The sequence below is a fragment of the Chelmon rostratus genome, chromosome 23 (assembly GCF_017976325.1).
Source record: "Chelmon rostratus isolate fCheRos1 chromosome 23, fCheRos1.pri, whole genome shotgun sequence".
Lineage (NCBI taxonomy): Eukaryota > Metazoa > Chordata > Actinopteri > Chaetodontiformes > Chaetodontidae > Chelmon > Chelmon rostratus.
The window spans coordinates 5,205,565-5,223,276 of record NC_055680.1 but is presented as its reverse complement, the minus strand read 5'-3'; the positions used below and the strand labels follow the sequence as shown (position 1 = coordinate 5,223,276).

At 44.2% G+C, this 17,712-nt stretch overlaps 1 protein-coding gene across 6 annotated transcripts in view; it reads right to left on the bottom strand.

Moving 5' to 3' along the window:
- Positions 1-17,712, bottom strand: part of nlgn2a (neuroligin 2a) — a 102,111-nt gene that overhangs the window by 68,737 nt on the left and 15,662 nt on the right. The window contains exons 3-4 of one of the 6 annotated variants that reach the window (XM_041964658.1): positions 12,529-12,548; positions 10,121-10,162 (exon numbers count right to left, since the gene is read on the bottom strand). The exons of 2 other annotated variants lie outside the window; for them this stretch is intronic. In XM_041964658.1, coding sequence (XP_041820592.1) covers positions 10,121-10,162; positions 12,529-12,548 — 62 coding nt within the window. Of the gene's footprint in view, positions 1-7,908; positions 7,963-9,229; positions 9,249-10,120; positions 10,163-12,528; positions 12,549-17,712 lie in introns of all 6 variants that reach the window. 3 more of the 6 variants (XM_041964656.1, XM_041964661.1, XM_041964659.1) reach the window with 3 other exon arrangements.

The window sequence follows — 17,712 nt, the reverse complement described above, 5'->3', positions numbered from 1 at the left end:
TTTTTTTCTTCTCATCAATACATCATGGCTCAAGACAAATTCATTTATATAATAAAGAGGTATTCAGATATCATCAAATATCAACACTCTCTCCATGAGACCTTTAATTTGCAACATGTCATTGCTGCTTGGATGATGGTCACTTTATGATGATATGAAAAATTAGCAGTATAGAAACTTACTTTCTAAAACAATGTGTGAAATACGCACAGTTCAATACGTTCAAGTGTTTTCATTCATACTGTAATTTGTTATTATGGAATAAAAGAAAGAACTGCTGTTTAGTAGCGCTGTCTTTTAGAATAAACTGTCAAATAAATGCCACACATTGTTATTAGCAAAACTCTCAGTCGTCTTTCAAACCTCCATTTCTAGTCCTCCACTGAGGAGCTGTGAAACAACTCTTCATCTCCTCAGGTTCAGAGATGGCAGCATGGGGTGAAGGGAGGTGATTATTAAAAAGTGACTTAAAGAGCCGGGCATGCGTCCATAGCTGCATCCTGCTCCAAAGCCTCCTCCATCAAACGCTGTCCCACCACCTCTTCCTCCATCCTATTACCCACACTTATAAAGCAAATATTCTCTCCACAATGTTTGCTAAACATTTTTTTGGTACTGTTCTCACTTCACAGCGTGCACATGTCAAAATGTTAAAATGCATCCTTGCTCCCATCCTGCAGAGCAAGCCTGAATGTGAATTCTAGCTTTCAAAGCCGTGCATCATCCGCACGTTAACCTAAACTCTGCAATGCTTCACTAATATTACTGATCTCACTCGTATCCGCTGGGAGGTCTTCTCTGCAATGCCATCTGACAATTCCAAACTTCATTTGTTTCAGTGAGCACTTTAAAGTTTATTGATTTGGATTAAATAGACCCATAATAGCTCTTGGCTAGCTCAAAGCCAGCACTGGGGCATTCACTGAGTTCCAGGAGTGGGAGAGGAGCTGAGCCAGCCTTCGCCGTTGCTTCCCTCACTACCGTACAGCCATTACACATGGCAATAAACCCAGCCAAGTGCAAACAAAAAAAAAAACTGTGTTGAGCTTTTTCCCAAGCGCTAAGCTAGCTGACAGGCGACGCGGCGCCAACAAGCTCTCTCTTTCCCGTCTCTTGCTTTCTCGCCCGCTGTCCCGCTCTATCTCCCGGTGCCTTGCGATCCTTTTCATCTCCGTCTTTCCCTCAGCCTCTCACTCCTCTTCGCTCTCTTTGTCTTGTCAAAGGGTTTCAAGCTCGATAAAATACATTCTGTCAGCGTGCAATGCAGTAGGTGTATTCGACATGATATTGACACAACCTTGACACGACGTGGGCCGAGCGGCGAGGTAATGTGGAGGCAGGGAGCTTCAGCGGCAAATAACCGACAGGCCCGCCGAGAGACGGCGCGATAGAGAGGGACAAGAGATTGAGTCTCTGTAGTCATGTTAAAATAAAGTTGCTCTGACAGTCCTGTTGATCCGTTCCTGCAGAAGATTCTATCCTGTGCCGGGCCGAGCCGAGCCGTACTGTGCCATTTCATCCTTCGTCACGCTCGTGTGTGGTTTTCCGCACCGGGCTGTCCTGTCTCCTTGTCTTATTTTTGCATTTACACGCAGCGAGCTGTTCGATTCTGCTCTGTTCTTCCCCTCTCTGCTCCTTGCTGTTTTTCTATCCATCCTCCTTTCATCATTCTTCCATATACCACTCAATCTTGCCCGTGTCACCTCATTCCATTAAAAAAATCCTCTTATAAAGCAATTTGTACTCAGTGCATGAGAATGTAAAAATGGTGAAATAAATAATAGAATGGATGGCGGCCTCCACATTTCTCATTGCTGATTGCTCACGGCCTCCTTGTCCTTTTGTATTTCACAATTTGGAGATTTGGCTCTTGGAATGTGCATTGTACAGTGCATTGAATAGCACACTGCGTCCATGGTGAAAAGCCTACAGGAAATGGAGAGATTTAGCAGGAGAGCATCTCCCTGGATGCTCCTAATTAGATGAAAAAGATGAAACGTGCCAAGTCTCCGTCCTCGGCGCAGTGCTGTTTTCCAAAATGAGGGACGGCGAGCGAGTGCTGTGGTAGGGGTGAGTGTTTTTTGGGCGAACGCGTATGTCTGAGAGCGCGAGCGGAGAGGCCGATACGGAGAGATGCCGCATTGCCCAGAGGCTAGCGTCTGTTAGCAGAGTTAGAACCACAGCGGAGACACCACATAATGCAGAGAGACAGAGAGGAGGAGGACGAGGAGAGAGTGGGAGGCCGAAAAAAAAGAGGAGGAAATTGAGAAAAATGGGTTGATGCAGACAAAACAGAGTGGAGACAAAAGCCTGTATACGTCTCACACAGACAACGACAAACTCTTATTATTCCCCCGCACCATCCACCATGTTGCCATCCTGGAGAGAGCACTGTGGACGTCTTATATTGTCTCTTGCTTGAAGTGCCTCTGTGATAAAGCCACTCCTGCTCCTCTGGCGTCTTTCATCTAGCTCGCCATCAACCAACACAGAGCGTCGACATCCTCCGGTGCTGCCATCGCTCTAACTCGTGCCCCGCCGCGTCTCTTTTGCCCATTTTTCTTGTCTTTCACTTGTCTGATACGGAATAATCTTCGGCAGCCGAGAATATGCATTTTTCTGAGGAACGCCGCGCGACATCCAAGCCATACGCAGCTATTGTGCGACACATTCAATTAAAAGACATTAATTAAAAGCTGATTCAGTAAAGCGTGCTCGCTCATGCAGCTTCTCGCAGAGCCACAGTTACAGGCGGTTAATCAGAGGCCTGTTTGATACAGAGCCATTGTTTTGCTTTGAGAATACAGTGGCCAGCAGGGACAGTAACTTTCACAGATAAAGTTGAACAAGCATTCGGCGCTTGGTCTGTTTTAATTTCAGCCGTGTAGTTCAGGATCGTGTTTCAGGATACGCTGTTTACAATGTCCTGGACGAGATAAATCATTTCCTTATTATGAGAAACACGAGTCTGGATGCTGACGGTGCTCTGCAGGCCCGTAAACACTGCCTCCTGGTCACTGCTGCTTTATTCACCGAGGATCATTTGAGCACAACATCATATCATAAACATCGTACAAAATCATGTTATCATACCAGCTGGCGAGAGTGTTGAGACAATTATTTCAACGGCTCTTTTATCTTTCTTTTCCTTCGGATATTTTACAGTTGTGTAACATTAATGCTGTGGGCTTTTGCTGCCGATTCTTACTGGACTCATGCTTTATCCTGTTAACCAGCCAGCATTGTGCTGCATTGAACTAATTTGACACAAAACTAACTATTATGTATAAATATAAGAAAGAGGAAAGAGAAATCCATTTTTGGAGGGAATTATCTTTTAACTTCATCGTAAACAGAAGCTGCACAAATGTAGAATATTACAAACTAAATGGCACAATGGCAGAATAAGTAAAGCTGCAACTTTTACCTGAGTGTGCCATTTCTCTTTAAATATCTGTAATAAATAAAGAACACATTTGTATTACTACAAAGCATTTACTCGCCTTGTGCATAAGGAATTACAAGTGTACTTGACTTGAAGTCATTGCAGGTTATTATGCTTCTGTCTCAGGAAAGTGTGAGGAACTGCACACAATAATACAGCCGGCCTGCAGAAGTCAGTATTCTGTGGCCTTGATTGCCTGTTCCCCTTTATTTGTACTACACATGTCGAGACAAAAAGAGGCTCCATTTGTTCCGGTGTTAGCTGCCTGCACCGAGTACTGTAAAATAAAAAATAAAAATCAAGTGATTGTGTAACCCCTGCAGTCTGGGGAACAGCATTAGTACCTTATTATCAGATATTCAGCGCTGGCTAGCAGAATCACTGAGGGTAAATCTAAACCTTTCACTGCTTTGTTTGATTAATGACACCCAATATCATACTGTAATTAAATACCCAGTTGGATGGTTCATATTCTTATCATCGCTAGTCATGAAGAAAACTGAGTGCAATATTGGAAAAAGCCAAAAGCCTCCTTCAATCCATCACGTATCTTACATGCTTCATGTTTGAAAAATGAGCGACATTTTGCCTTGAAAGGGGGATAAACATCTCAATCAGGTATTGGACAGGATAGTGAAAGAATTATGCTTTCCAGTAGCAGTTTTGTTTTTCCTGGTTGATTTCTGTTTTATTTCGTGGTTGGACGTGCATCATGTCAGGGTTCTGCGGTAAAAACAACCTAAAGAGTTCTTCGTTTTAGGAACCTAGCAGGAGGAGTCTAAAGCGACTGGCTGCAGACTGCAGGTCACCAGAATCTGCCTCTTAAATACAAACCTCCTGTAAGCGCTCTTCAATCTCCCCTCGTCGTCTTTTTGGAATAAAAATAACGAGGCAGCGGAGACCGCGCGTGCCGTTTCTGAAACGTGGTGTATTAATTTGTTCAACACTCGCTTGTGATTACATGTTTTATGCACTTTTCACAGCTTATTACCACGGTAACAAGCAGAGGTGACTCACAGATGGCTGATATTCGATTGCTCTGGTTTGCTCGGAAATGCGTCCTCCTGTCATTCCAAAGCTGTCTCCTCACACGCGGTCTCACCTAGCTTGTTAGCAGCTAACTTAGCTCTGCTAGCTTAGCGCAGCTAGCTTAGCGCAGCTGGATGCTCGGCGGCTGCCTTGTAATGCGAGAAATGTGTAATGAGTAACTGAATACAGTTTAAGTAACTTGCCCAACACTACACTTATAAGGTGTAACACTTATTACACCTTATGTCATGTAGTAATAAGAAAATTACACCCGTCTTGTCTATTGTTAGATTTTTTTTCTGCATTGATATAAATCCTGCAGCGCAGGTCTCAGTTTTATAGCTTCTCCCTGCGCTACATTACTTAATGCAATGTGATGCAAATTGTAATGCTATCAACCGTATTTCATCTGTGCCTGTAAATTTGGCTCTGATGGAACATTTCCTTTTAAGGGCATGTCCATGTTTGTGTTGTGTGGCCCTGTTTATATTACTGTGTGTGTGTGTGTGTGTGTGTCAGAGAGAGGTGACATTGTTTCCTGGCAGAAATATGTTCCAGGTTTGGGGCTCAGGTGGCTCTGGTTTGTCTCTGATCAGAGTTGACACACAGGACGGCACAGGAACACACTCTCCCTGTCTCTTTCTTGATTTAGCTCGATATCGCTCTGGTTTGTAGTCCCCTCCTCTCTCCACGCACACACACACACACACACACACACACACACACACATACACATCTGCGCAGCGCTGCGCCCTAAGCCCTATCAATCTCTCTGAGCAGCGACAGCGAGCAGCGCTGCGGCCCAATAGCCTTTGCTCTCACACCTGATGCAGAGCCGCCGCAGCTGAATGAAGTCATCTCGCCGGGTGGAGGATGCTGCTTTAAGCCTTTGTTGCTCTTCTTGAGCACGCAGCGTGGACTTTTAACTCGAGCACAAAAGCTCATGAATAGGTTTCTGCGTGGCCTAGAATATCCCGCTTCAAAGCACGCCACATCTGAAAAGGTTGTTGACACACAGCTGAAAGAATGAGGACAAAATGGTGGGCAAAATGGATGAGCCGACTGTGCCAGCCACTGCTGTTATCAGATAAAAGCTGGCCGTGGATTTTCGAGGTTCTTTCATTGAAAATGATCCGTCGTGTTAAGATGTTCGTTAGGAAAACAATCAAGGAGGAGAGTTTTCTCCACGTTCGTGTACGATTAAAAGCGTTTCTGCTCCCTGAATCAGGCTTCTTCCACTGAAATCGTTATTTGTGCAACAGTTCAAACCATCGCAGGTCTTTGACAGATAACAGCGCATTGCCTCAGGGTGGAAGATCAGCGCACGTGTCAGGGTTTACGAGCAGCTTCTCAATCTGAGTGCTTGTATCACAGGCTGGAGTATGTGCATGAATCATTTCCACCAGGCAAGACGGAGCCAAACAACTGCCTTTTGTACAGTCCTGCTGTATTTTTGCACAATGCAGCCATTGTACAGCAGCAGTGACGCTTTTGTTTGGACTCTTTCTTGACTTCTTTTATTGTTTCTTTCTTTTTCTGCATCTAAATGAACAGTCGATCTATAAAAAAAAAAGAATCTGCTCTGTTTTCTGTTTCATCTATTTTCAGGTATAGCAAGTTGCGAGTAATGTTCAGCTGATGAGTTTGCTGAAACACACTTTTACAGCGATTACCAGCAAGGCCACAGCTGCCAGCGAGGACGCTCATTTGGACTGAGACTAAATGCACTTGAAGGTACAACCTCATTAATATGCTTTCAGACTTTTGCGATGTCACAAGATCCTGCTCGTACGTTCACGTCTCAAACTCAGATTTAAGGTGAGCTGAGAGAAACTTTTCCTAACTCAGTCTTCTAGTTTCAAACTCTGCACGCGACATTGTTCTGCACAGTGAAGCTCAAAAATCCAAGCGACCGGGAAACAAAAAGCATCATTAAAGACAAAATATACTACTGTTTCTCCGTTAGAAGTCTATCCCAGGAGTCTTTGAAACAGCATTTCGACCAACATGTATGAAGATGTAGTAAACATGTTAATTGTACAGATGAATACATGAAGAACATTGTAGAGGCCGATTACTGATCTTTTAAGGCGACTTATCATCTGGGGTATTTTATGTTATGACCATTCTAAAATTCTGACTATGACCAGGAAGTTACTTGCAGTTCCTGTCCTGTGGGAACAGGTTAATGTGTTCTTCAGTATATCCTGCAGTCTTATGCAAAGGAGATCATCTAAAGCAGCCTCTGTTCAGTGGTTCTCCTGTACCTGATCCAAATTCCAGTTTGAGATCATGTTGCTAAATTGGTGTAAAGGAATTAGAGCTTCCCAATCAGATGAGGTTAATTGTACGTGATGATGAGGGATGAAGGGGGGGGTGGGGAGCATCATGACTGGGCTTGACTGCTTTGACTGCTTGCTGACTGCGGCAGCTCAAAAAAGTTGTGTCTGTGCCAGCGCGTTTGATCACCAAGAAAATCCTCTTGTGTCAAACTTCCTCCGACTCCCAACTTCAAAAAATACCCCAAATCAAAGAGCATCACGGAGCAGGAAAAAGATTCACCCGCACAACCCTCAAAATAGCATAAAGAGAAATATGTATCAAAATATCATCAGTCATCTTTTTTTCTCCAAGAAACAAGTCCAAAAGAACAAGGGAGGAGGGGGGGGAGTGGGGATGAAAGTGCAGATAAAATCACCTCCACAGTGTATGTGCTGCAGGTAGGAGATAAATTAGCTGCAGGCTGGGAGTTCTGTGTCCTCACTGTAGCAGCCGATTAAACCCAGATTCTCCAAAGCGGGACACAAGTGTCCTTGGATGTCCCCCTTTCTGTTTTTTTATTTTTCTTGTTTGATTTGACGTTATCATCATTGACTTGGAATAAGGCTAGCTTAATATTTGTGTCGGTCCTTACTCAATAGCAATTCCATCCTTGAGCTGGAGATTGAGGCGCAATAATAACACACTTCATTGTGCAAGCGGGACTCAATAGGTGCTTTGTTGTTCGGTGAGAATGCTGTTAGTTGGCCAATGTATTTTCAAGGGCGCGCCGGCGATGATGATGTCCGAGGCGCTCTCTTATTTGAGAGCTCTGGAAAACACACACAACTGCCTGCAGATGACTTTATAATGAAGGTATCTGGGTTCCATTAGCCAGGTGTTATGATCATCCAAGGTTACATAAGGCTAATGCTTTGCATAGGAAAGACAGCTTTTTAATTGCAATGGTCAGCACATACACTTACACCAACACATCGGTATGCATCTCATATCCTGCAAGTCCCACCTAAGAGATGTTTGACTTGTGTGTGTGTGTGTGTGCGTGTGTGTGTGTGTATGTGTGTGTGTGTGTCTTCTCCACTCTACTGTATGTGTACACATCCCCCAAAAAGACTTGAAAACAAGAAAAAAGGAAAAACATGCAACAAAAATACCTTCGTCTCGAGGCTTGTTCATTGAAGATTCATCGTGTTTTTTTGTGAGCGGACCTAGGGTTAAGAAAAAAAGGGGGGAAAAAGAGAAAAGAGAAAATTCAAAAAAGATTACTGGCAAAAACGGAAAAAAAAGAATATCAAAAAAAGAAAAGAAGAAAGAGCAAAAAGGACAAATCAGCAAGAGTTCATGGTTGCTTATTGTTTTTTTTTTCCTTTAAAAAGAGTACAAAAGCAAAAACAAAAGGCATCACAGACACAGATTTATCACAAGAAAAGACACAAGATCAAAGAAAACTGTTTTTGGATGTGATTTCCTTCTCTCCCCCCTGCAGAAGAAAACGGCTGCCATTGTTTGTGGTCCCCTCTTTCTCTCTCTCCTTGAGACCCTGTTGGTTCCCTGAGCCTAACTTTTGTTTTGGGTGGGGTGGGGGCTGGGTGGGCGGGGGTTGGTGAAGAGGGGGGAAAAAGGGAATGTGAAAGCAATAAGGCCCTTGCTGTTTGAAGAACAGGACCCAGCCCTTTCCTCCCAATACATGACCAGAAAAAAAGACATTTTAAAAAAGAACAGGCAAAGAAGAGGACACCTACAGGAAGAACGGCGGGTTTGGGTCCTGATGCTCAAACCCCCAAAATCTGAATGCTGACCTCTCAGCGGTAAAAGCACACAGAACATTTTAAAGGGCTGCTGCACAACATGAGCCAATCAGACCGCCTGAGATAGACACACTGAACACAAAGACACCTTTAATTCAGACAGCCTCTCGTAAGCAAATGCACAATGAGCCTGTAATGGTAAAAAGCATGTTAAACACGTTTCAGGTAAAATAGGGCACAGGTGCTTTTGTGTTTTGGAGTGTGTGTGTGTGTGTGTGTGTGCTTTTGTCATTATTTATTGGTTAAACCAGAGAGCTATTCCCCAGGCGGGTAAATAATTACATAGCACAGCAGCAGAGTGTCAATTTGAAATGACAAGTAAGCGTGACGCTAATTGCGCAGAGGAGTGCAGGTAAAAGGTGAATGCAATTTGATCCCCATCTGCCCACTGGCTGTTTTTTTTTGGGAAATTAAAAGAGTGGTGGAGAGAGAGAGAGAGAGAGAGAGAGGCATAGAGATCTTTTCCTCCATCATCATCTCTGAAGAGTTTATTTTTAAATTATTATTCGCTGATGAACTGCTCGTGTCAAATTCAAGGAGCCCGACTGTGACCGAGCGGTTTCTACCTCCCTAACTGTTCTTGGGCTTCTTCTCATGGAGTCATCATCAGGAAATGAGGCGTTAAAGAAAAAAATACACACACAACGAAATCAGCTTTGATCTCGGCCCCGCTTCATCTTCCGCCTCTTACGCTGCACGCTTCACTCATGTACAGGTGTCACAGAAAGGAGACGAGTCACCTTGTTTGGATGCAAGGAAAACGGTATGCGTGCACTGTTCACCTCATCTCTCGGGAGGCGAGCGTTAGTTGAAAACACTTTCCGCCCCGGCATTCAGAAAGTAAGCACAAAAACACTCTTCACCTTTCATTCGCTTTTTCGCTTTCATCTGATAAATCCACTTTGGGAACTTGAGGTTTGGCAAAGAAACTGGATTGTATTCAGTTAAATCTGCAGAGAAAAAAATACTTATATAACATAACAGAAGCTCACTTACTGGAAGAGTCTGCTCTTCATCAAGGTGTTGAGCACAGGCATAGCCGACAAGATGGCTGAATATCTGTTAATTACAAAGTGAGAACTACTGTGGACACATGGATGGCCGGCCTCTGAAGGAAAATTCAAAATAAAAGCACACGATAGGATAGAATTTAAGACCTATAGTGTGTGAAGAATACAACTCAGGTTGAAAGCTCTGGAAAATATACTAAGTGGACATCGCACAGACTTGTTACACCTACTTGGTGCCTCGATGGCGACCATATAAGGACCAGGGTCAGCATGCCAGGTGTGGACGGGGTTAAACTGTTCCACTGTGGTTTGGACTAAGAGTCTAAAGCCAGGCTCGTGACTCTGTGAGGCTCCACTTGGACGTAAAGGTCTTTTAAGATAAATGCAAACATCCTAACAGGGACACTGTTGACATGCTGAAGTTTAGCGGGTATTAAGCTCGCCATGTTCACCAGCTTAGCTTCACGTGTTAGCATGCTAACATTTCCTAATTAGCACTGAACCCAGGGTAGTGACGGGGCTGACGGGAATGGTGCAGTTTTGTCGACCTGTTTGTGAACATCTGGGGCGTCACTATGAGGATTCAGTGTCTGGAAACAAAATTTTGTGACAATCCTTGTTGCACTGAGAGGTTAATAGATTTGACCTGCTGGTGGCGCTGGTGTAAAGTCAGAGGATAATCAGGCTTCATCCTCTGGGGAGCGTGAATGTCTGTACAAAAAATTCCTTGCAATCCATCCAATAGTTGCTGAAATACTTCATCCTGGAGCAAAGTGCTGCTCCACTGCCAGCATAGCTAAAAATGAGCAGACAGTCGACATCTGCAAACAGAACAGAGTGTAAGACCCAAGTGAATATTCAAAGTAAAACTCCCTGATGAAGTGTGGCGAGTTATTTTTTCACATGTGACCCTCTGTTGAGCAGACTCTCCCTCTGGATGTTTGGGCCTTTACGCCTGGAAATAAACGCTGCATTCAGGTGCTGAAATAATTACTGGAATTAATTGACTGCTGGCTCAGTGTCACAGCTAACAACAAAATGACTTCCAGTATGAAAGCTAATGGAAGGAAAACTTTTCCTTTGACAAGTAATTTATTACCTGAAAGCTGAGGTTTACAATATGTTCTAGTAGTTACAACCCAAAAGCTGAAGTTCATGATATGTTTGGTGGTGATGCATGGTGGGATTTGTTTTTTTTAGAAAAGCTCCATCATCTGCAGCACCTCATTAGCTAATTGATTATTCCAGAAGGTTTGTAGAATATTAAACAACACAAAACAAGTTATTGACTGATGCATGTCAAGGCAATAACACAGAGTAAATAAAAAAGTTTGAAATAATAACCTGCCCATCAAAGAAAGCAGACTAACACTTTTTTTAGGGAGGGTGACACAATGGGGAGAGCAAAAATCAAGCAACCATTACCGGCAACACGCTGAGAAAAAGTGTAAAAACTGAGCTTGATTGACATCTTTTTGCAATGAGCGGGCGAGGAGCCGAGCAGTGTGAATCAAGCAGAGAGGGGGGAAGAAATAGCTGGTTTTCTTGACATTTTAAGACTCTTTTCCCAATCAAAGGAGCCGAGAACGACAGCGGCATTTGCGAGAGCCGTACCCCAACTCCCATCAACCCCCTCCACAACACACACACACACACACACACCTGTCTGCAGGCGACAAAAATAACAGCGAAGGCAATTATAAAACAAGAGTAGTAGTACATTTGCCTGATTTCTTCAGGACGGGGCTAAAAAAGGACACCCAGCAAAACATAGTACATTATTTAAAACTGGAAAATAAGGCTAATAAGACTTCAGCGGCTGTATGACGCATGCACTTCTCCTGATGTAACAGCCAATCACCCGTGCTACTTTCGCCACGCATAAAGTAGCTGCTGAGAAATATTTTCCACCTAAAGTTGTTTACGCCCTCGCTCCTCTGTGCCGTCTCTTCCTTTTATCCTCCTGTCTGCGAAACGCTTTTCCTCCCTCTCTCCTCGCGTTTTGGCCGCGTCTGGATCGCCGGCCGACCGGCGGCTCGCTTTGAAGCCGGTTACGTAAGGCTTCACTTCGGCTCCGCTTCTCCCCACGGCCGCACGCACGTGCACGCATGCGCGCGCGCACACACACACACTGTATGGACGTCACACCCAAAAGAGACATACAACACAGAGTGGAAGGCAAGCGGTGTGAGGACGCGCATTCCTGCAAAAACTGCAGCAAAAATAATGAATCAATCAACAATCAATGCTTGTGGTATTTGGTGTTAATGCACCTATTGAACTGTATTTGTGCAGCTGTGACAGAGATCAAGGCATAAACAGCCATTTCTCTCCTGCAGTGTGTTCTCAGACTGTATACTGTCTACGTTTTTGCTTGTATGAGTCGCAAAATTGAGCAAAACCCAACATCGAGCCTCTTAATAAGGTGCTGGGTCACCAGTCGCCTCTAAAAACAACCTTAGCACTGTGTCAAAGACTCTCCGAGCGTGTGGATCTCGATTGGAGGGATGAACGTCATTTTTCCGAAAGATGTTATGGTGGAGGCGGTGGAGAACGACGTGTGACTGGGTTGATATCTGGCGGCTGTGAGATCGAGGCATGTGCTCCACATCATGTTCCCATTCATCAATTCGTGCTCTGTGTGAAGGCGTCAGCCCGAATGTTCCTCCGCTCATTCACTCAGATTGCCCGTTTAATTTGTCGCCTATCTTTAAATCTAATCTGTAGACTTAATTTACATCTACAGTCTATAACTACTTTATATTTTCCAGTAATACGTCTAAAGATGAGCATTCAGTCAAGATTAGAATTTATAACATTTCAGCAGAATCACATCATATTTGATCTTATCATGTTACAGATTTTTCATAATTATTCCAAGCTGTGACTGAGGCAAGCAAAAAATCCTGCCAGCTGTGCATCACTTATACTCACTTCACACACACATGTATTTGACTACATCATGAGTATTTTTTTCTTATAAAGTGATTTCTTTAGGCAACATTGGCCTATTATCACAATTTTTTAACCTAAATTAATAAGTAAGATAAGATAATGTCCTTAAATTGAATTCATCTTTTAAAATGTTCTTGTCTTTGTCATTCTTATGGCTGATAGGAAGGTTTATCCTGTGACATGTGTTAATATACTATGTTATCATCATTGACCGCAAATTGTATGATTGATGAGAGGTGCTGTTGGGGTCCTCTGATTGGCCAGTTTTTCCCAGGTCAGAGGTCAGATGTAGCAGCAGAACTACATACATATTGGACATTTCCTTAACAATACTGAGATAATGACCTGACACCATGTCATCCAGCCCTTCTTCATTATTTAGATTGGTCTCATTTGGTAACATTGTGTGATCTGAGGCAGACATAGCCCATACACAAAAAGAGCCTTATATCTCTGTGTTTGTGGACAGGAGCGAGTGTGTGTTTGTGTGTGTGACAAATGTTTGCGCGCAGGCACAACAGTAAGTAGGTGCTGAGTGGCTCATTTAGGCAAAGTGTGCCAGTCCGGCGTGATCTACGAGGAAATGGAAGCGCGTCTGACAGCTTGTGAGTGAGCGTCAACCATGAGTGATGGACGCTCGTTCGGAGCTGTACAAAGGACTGTGTGTCTGGGAGAGGAGAGAGACGGGGACACTGTCATCGTCCTGGAGCTAAAATGTTGCAGCCCAAATGCAGTGAATAACTCAATAAGATGTGTGCATGTGTGTGTGTGTGTGTGTGTGGATGTGAGACCAGGTTGTAGATGAGTAACTGGAATGCATGAGATGTGACTGACAATCTGAGAGCTGTTCACACACACACACACACACACACACACACACCTTCTACTTCAAGCACTGCAAGTGGACATTCTGGTGTGTGTGTGTGTGTGTGTGTTTGCGTGTGACATAGAGAGAGAGAGGGCGATAGAGTTAAACGTACAGACAATCAGGAAGGCAGACAAGCAGAAATACTATACTGCCAATCTTCTGCTTCATTATCACACACCACTGCTCTCTCACTCACTAAACTGGCCGTGTGTGTGTGTGTGTGTGTGTGTGTGTGTGTGGGCAGGTCACAGATGAGTAGCTGAGATGAGTAAGCCGCGACTACACCACAAACAGCTGTGAAGTTCATTTTGGGATGAATGGCAGTTAAAAAAGGATGCTGCGCGAGCCAGCGGAGCTCCTGTCCTTTCAGGTGATGTTCAGCGTTCGCCCTTCAGAAATATTCTAAATGGATTTGTACAGTCGTCATTAGTCACCCTGTCACAATTAGTTTTCTGCCGCTCTTGTATCATTAAGTCTCGATTCAGTTCTCTCAATTAAATGGCGTGATTTGCATGACTGTTTATCAGACAATGCTGCCAGCACGGAATATAAACTGTGAGGACCTAAGCCCAGCGAACGAGAGGCACTTTGAAATGGCACATTTATCTGAAATGCTGGAGGACTGCAAAATGAATCAATTTAAAGCCTGGGAGCACCTCATGTGCCCTTGTGCGCGCACACAACATGTGTCCTCCTCTTCTCTTTAATCTCCGGCTCACTTTGTGCTCCTGTTGAGTCACAAGATTTCGTACGAGGACTACGGGGGGGGGGTTTCTCCTTCCGGCCCGTCCATCCCACTCAACACACAGTAACCTCGCCCGGAGCAGCATCTGGTGAATAATAGTTTTTTTGGGGGAATTCAAAGTTATAGGACAAAAGACAGATGAGACTGTCACGCCGTCCCAGCTTGTTCCGGCAGCGGCTGCGAAATGACCACAGCAACATGTTGAGCAGCCTAGCAGGTCTGCCAGAGGGCAACAAAGGCCCGGTAGAGGCTAAACACCTAATAGTTCTATGAACATTATTTATCACTGGCTGCGGGCCCTCGTCTTGTGTAGCCTGACTGAAATTTGGCCCGAATCAGTCAAACTGTTTTCACACTGTTTCTCCATTTTTTGGAAAACATAGAAAAGAAGTGCAGCAGGAGTGAAGCTGCGTACATTAAAATGCTGGTTCCATCTACACATTTCAGAAGTGCCTGATAATTTAAGGAGTCTCCTAATTTCAAAAGAGCAAACTCAGTTCTGCTTCTTCTCCGTCCTTGTTTTGGGCAATCAGGAGTAGAATCCGTTGTGGTTGGCTTTGGTGGCTTTAATCTGATTCTACATTCCTCTCTGGGGAGGATATGCACATAGACGGGATAAATTCAGTTTATGTGGAGGTTTCCGCAAATGTATGCATATCTGCATCCACGATCGGAGGCATCAACTGCTGGAATAAATAAGAGTTTCCAGCTCCGCTGACCAAAAATGGAACAAAAAAGGGGAAAATGTGAGAAGCAGGAGATGTTGAGATTCCAGCTGAGACATGGATTTGGGAGGTGTTTACAGAACAGCAGCTGCTTTTTCATGTCATGTTTTGTATATGTCAACATTAGTACCCCCGAAGTCCACCGGGCGCAGCAGCGCTACATTCCAGCTCCACCACTGCTGCTGGAGCTGATCGGCTGAAAGCATACATTTATTGACAGCTGACCTAAAGTGAATAATGAATGATGCATTTCACTTGTCTTTTTCTATGTACGGCAAAACTATCTTTTTTCTGTTTGTTTATTTCACTCCTCGCTCTGAAGTCTGTGAAGCACATTGGGTTATGATAAACTCTGCATGGCTCTGCATGGATGTAGTACAGTGATTACAATGAGTGCTGTTCATGTACTTTAACTGTAAATATAAATGCAACAATGTACGCACAGTGACAGCATCCAAACACATATATTCAATATGTGTGTGTCATAGAGAGTAAAACATGACCTCAAGTGTTTTATTGCTTACTGACATTCAGCATTAGCTGTTCAAATATCTATTACATTAAACGGCTCAATGTTGTTTATTTTTAAGGTAAATGCTTTGATTGTTGGATTCAGTTGATGTCAGCTGTGATAAAAATAAGCTTTCTACTAAGCTCTTATGCTCCTTCTCACCCTTGTTGTCTTTCTCTCACCCTCTCTCCCTCTTTCTATTTCTGTCATCCTTTTTCCCCACTACCCCCCCCCCCCCAACTCCCTTCTCTGTACACCATTTTTCTCTCTCTCGCTGTCAACTCTGCCTTTTCACTCTCTAGCCTTAGACTGAGAGTGAAAAATACGGCTCCAACCTGGCTGCAGAGGGGGAATTAAGTACAGAGAGAAAGGGAAGGAAGGCAAAAGAGAAAGAAAGATAGAGAGGATGCCGACATGGATCTTTAAATATAAGGTGTGTGTGAAAGAGAAAGAGAAAAGCGGCGTGTGCTTTGGAAAGGGATGATGAGATGAAGCCAAAGAGAAAGAGGCAGGTATCGAGGTCGGGAGGGCTGAAAAATGAGAAGAAAAAGTCTGCGTGTGTGAAAAGTGTGGTTAGGGGGTATTTTTAACGGCAGAGGAAGGCAGGAGAAAGATTTCAAAGTGAGAGGAAAGAAGAGGCGTTAAAGGAAAGGAGAGGGTCGGAGGGAAGAGGAGGTGCGATCCCTAAAAAGACGAAGACGTGAATGTGAGAGAGACAGAGAGATTATGTGACGCACAGAGAAAGAGGTAAACAGAGATGTAGAGAGTGGCGGGCAGGCAGATGTAGTGACATTTGCGGAGTGGTGATGATCGAGCAGGCATGAAGGTTAAAGCCATTTTCTCCCCATGTAGCAACACACACACACACACACACACACACACATGCACACACACACTTGTAGGCTTATCCGCTCATGCGTTCATGCATACACTACATCGACAAATGTGTGCTTTAGAGTTTAAATTCCAGCCTGAATCTGGATAACTATACTCTTACTATAGAATGATTACTGGGTTATTACTATACAGGCATTATAAAATTATTATAAGATTGCCAGCAGCCTCTCTCACACATTCTGCTCCTCTCGACCAGGAATATTGAACTTGATTTGAGACCGTGAGCTCGCGCATTAACTTTTCATAAGCCGATCATATAAAGAAAAGAAATCCAATAGTTACAGTACTTCATATGTCATGTGGAATCCCTGGTGTGTGCGCTGCACACAACTTTTAATGAAAAACACATTGATTTACACATGGTCTGGAATAAACACATGGTGAAGCAGTGGTGTGTTTGTCTCGTCTGCAAAAGGTGATCACGTCAATGTTATGGGTCGGCGACTCACGTGCGAACGATCCTGCAAGAGGATCAGAACTGTGGGGGCCTCTTGGATGAGAGGCGAAACGTCGTCTAGAACCTCAAGCAAGTCCAGCTGCCTTTGGAAAGCACTTTGGAAGAACCATGACCCTCACAGACAACCTGATAAGCATGGGCTAAAATCGTCAAATTTTGTATAGAAAACAAGGAACCCTGAGACCCCGAGAACAAAATGCTACAATTTCCAGTTCTGTTCGTGCCTATTCATGTATCAGGATGTGTGTGTGTGTGTGTTGAGGCATCAATTCCCAGTCCCAATAGTGTGATTCCTTCTGCTCGAGAGGTGATAGATTACTGAAGAGACTCCCACTCCATCTCCCATGATACCCTGCCTGCCAGAACAGCGCCCACTGTTTGCCTCTCCACGTAAGAAGATAAGGGGTGCGTTCGGAGAAGGCCGCTTTTTAACCATTTTGACATTTGCGGTTTTGTCAGCAGAGCTGTATGTGCTCTTTATTGGACTAACCTTTGAAGAGCATGGAGACTTTATGTTGCCTGACATACAGCGCGGGGAAGGAGGAGAAGGTAACAGGAAACGGGAAGAGAGTGGTGGGTGGTTGTTATGTCGAGCTTTCAAAACGCTGACAGGCTCAGCCGCTCTGTTGCCATTTCATGCTGTATTTCATCTCCGAGGTAATCTCTGCGGTACATTGTCTTTACTTGGCTTTGTCCGTGAGAAACACAGAGGAACCGATCTGTGTTTGTGTGTTTGAACAGTCATTCAACCCCTGGGCTATTTCTGCCCTAAACAAAGGCTTGCTGGTGATCTGTGCAATAACCTTCCAGTATGATCCAAGATCACTGTCGCAGTTAATCTGTCCATGTGGGCTTTGAACTCTCCTTGCTGCTTCAACACCAAAGCGGTTTCCGTCGTATGTATCACAGAGGTCCCCCCCCCCCCCCCCTCTCCTTTTCTCACTTAGACATTCGAATGTGCAGTCATCAGATACCAGGCTGC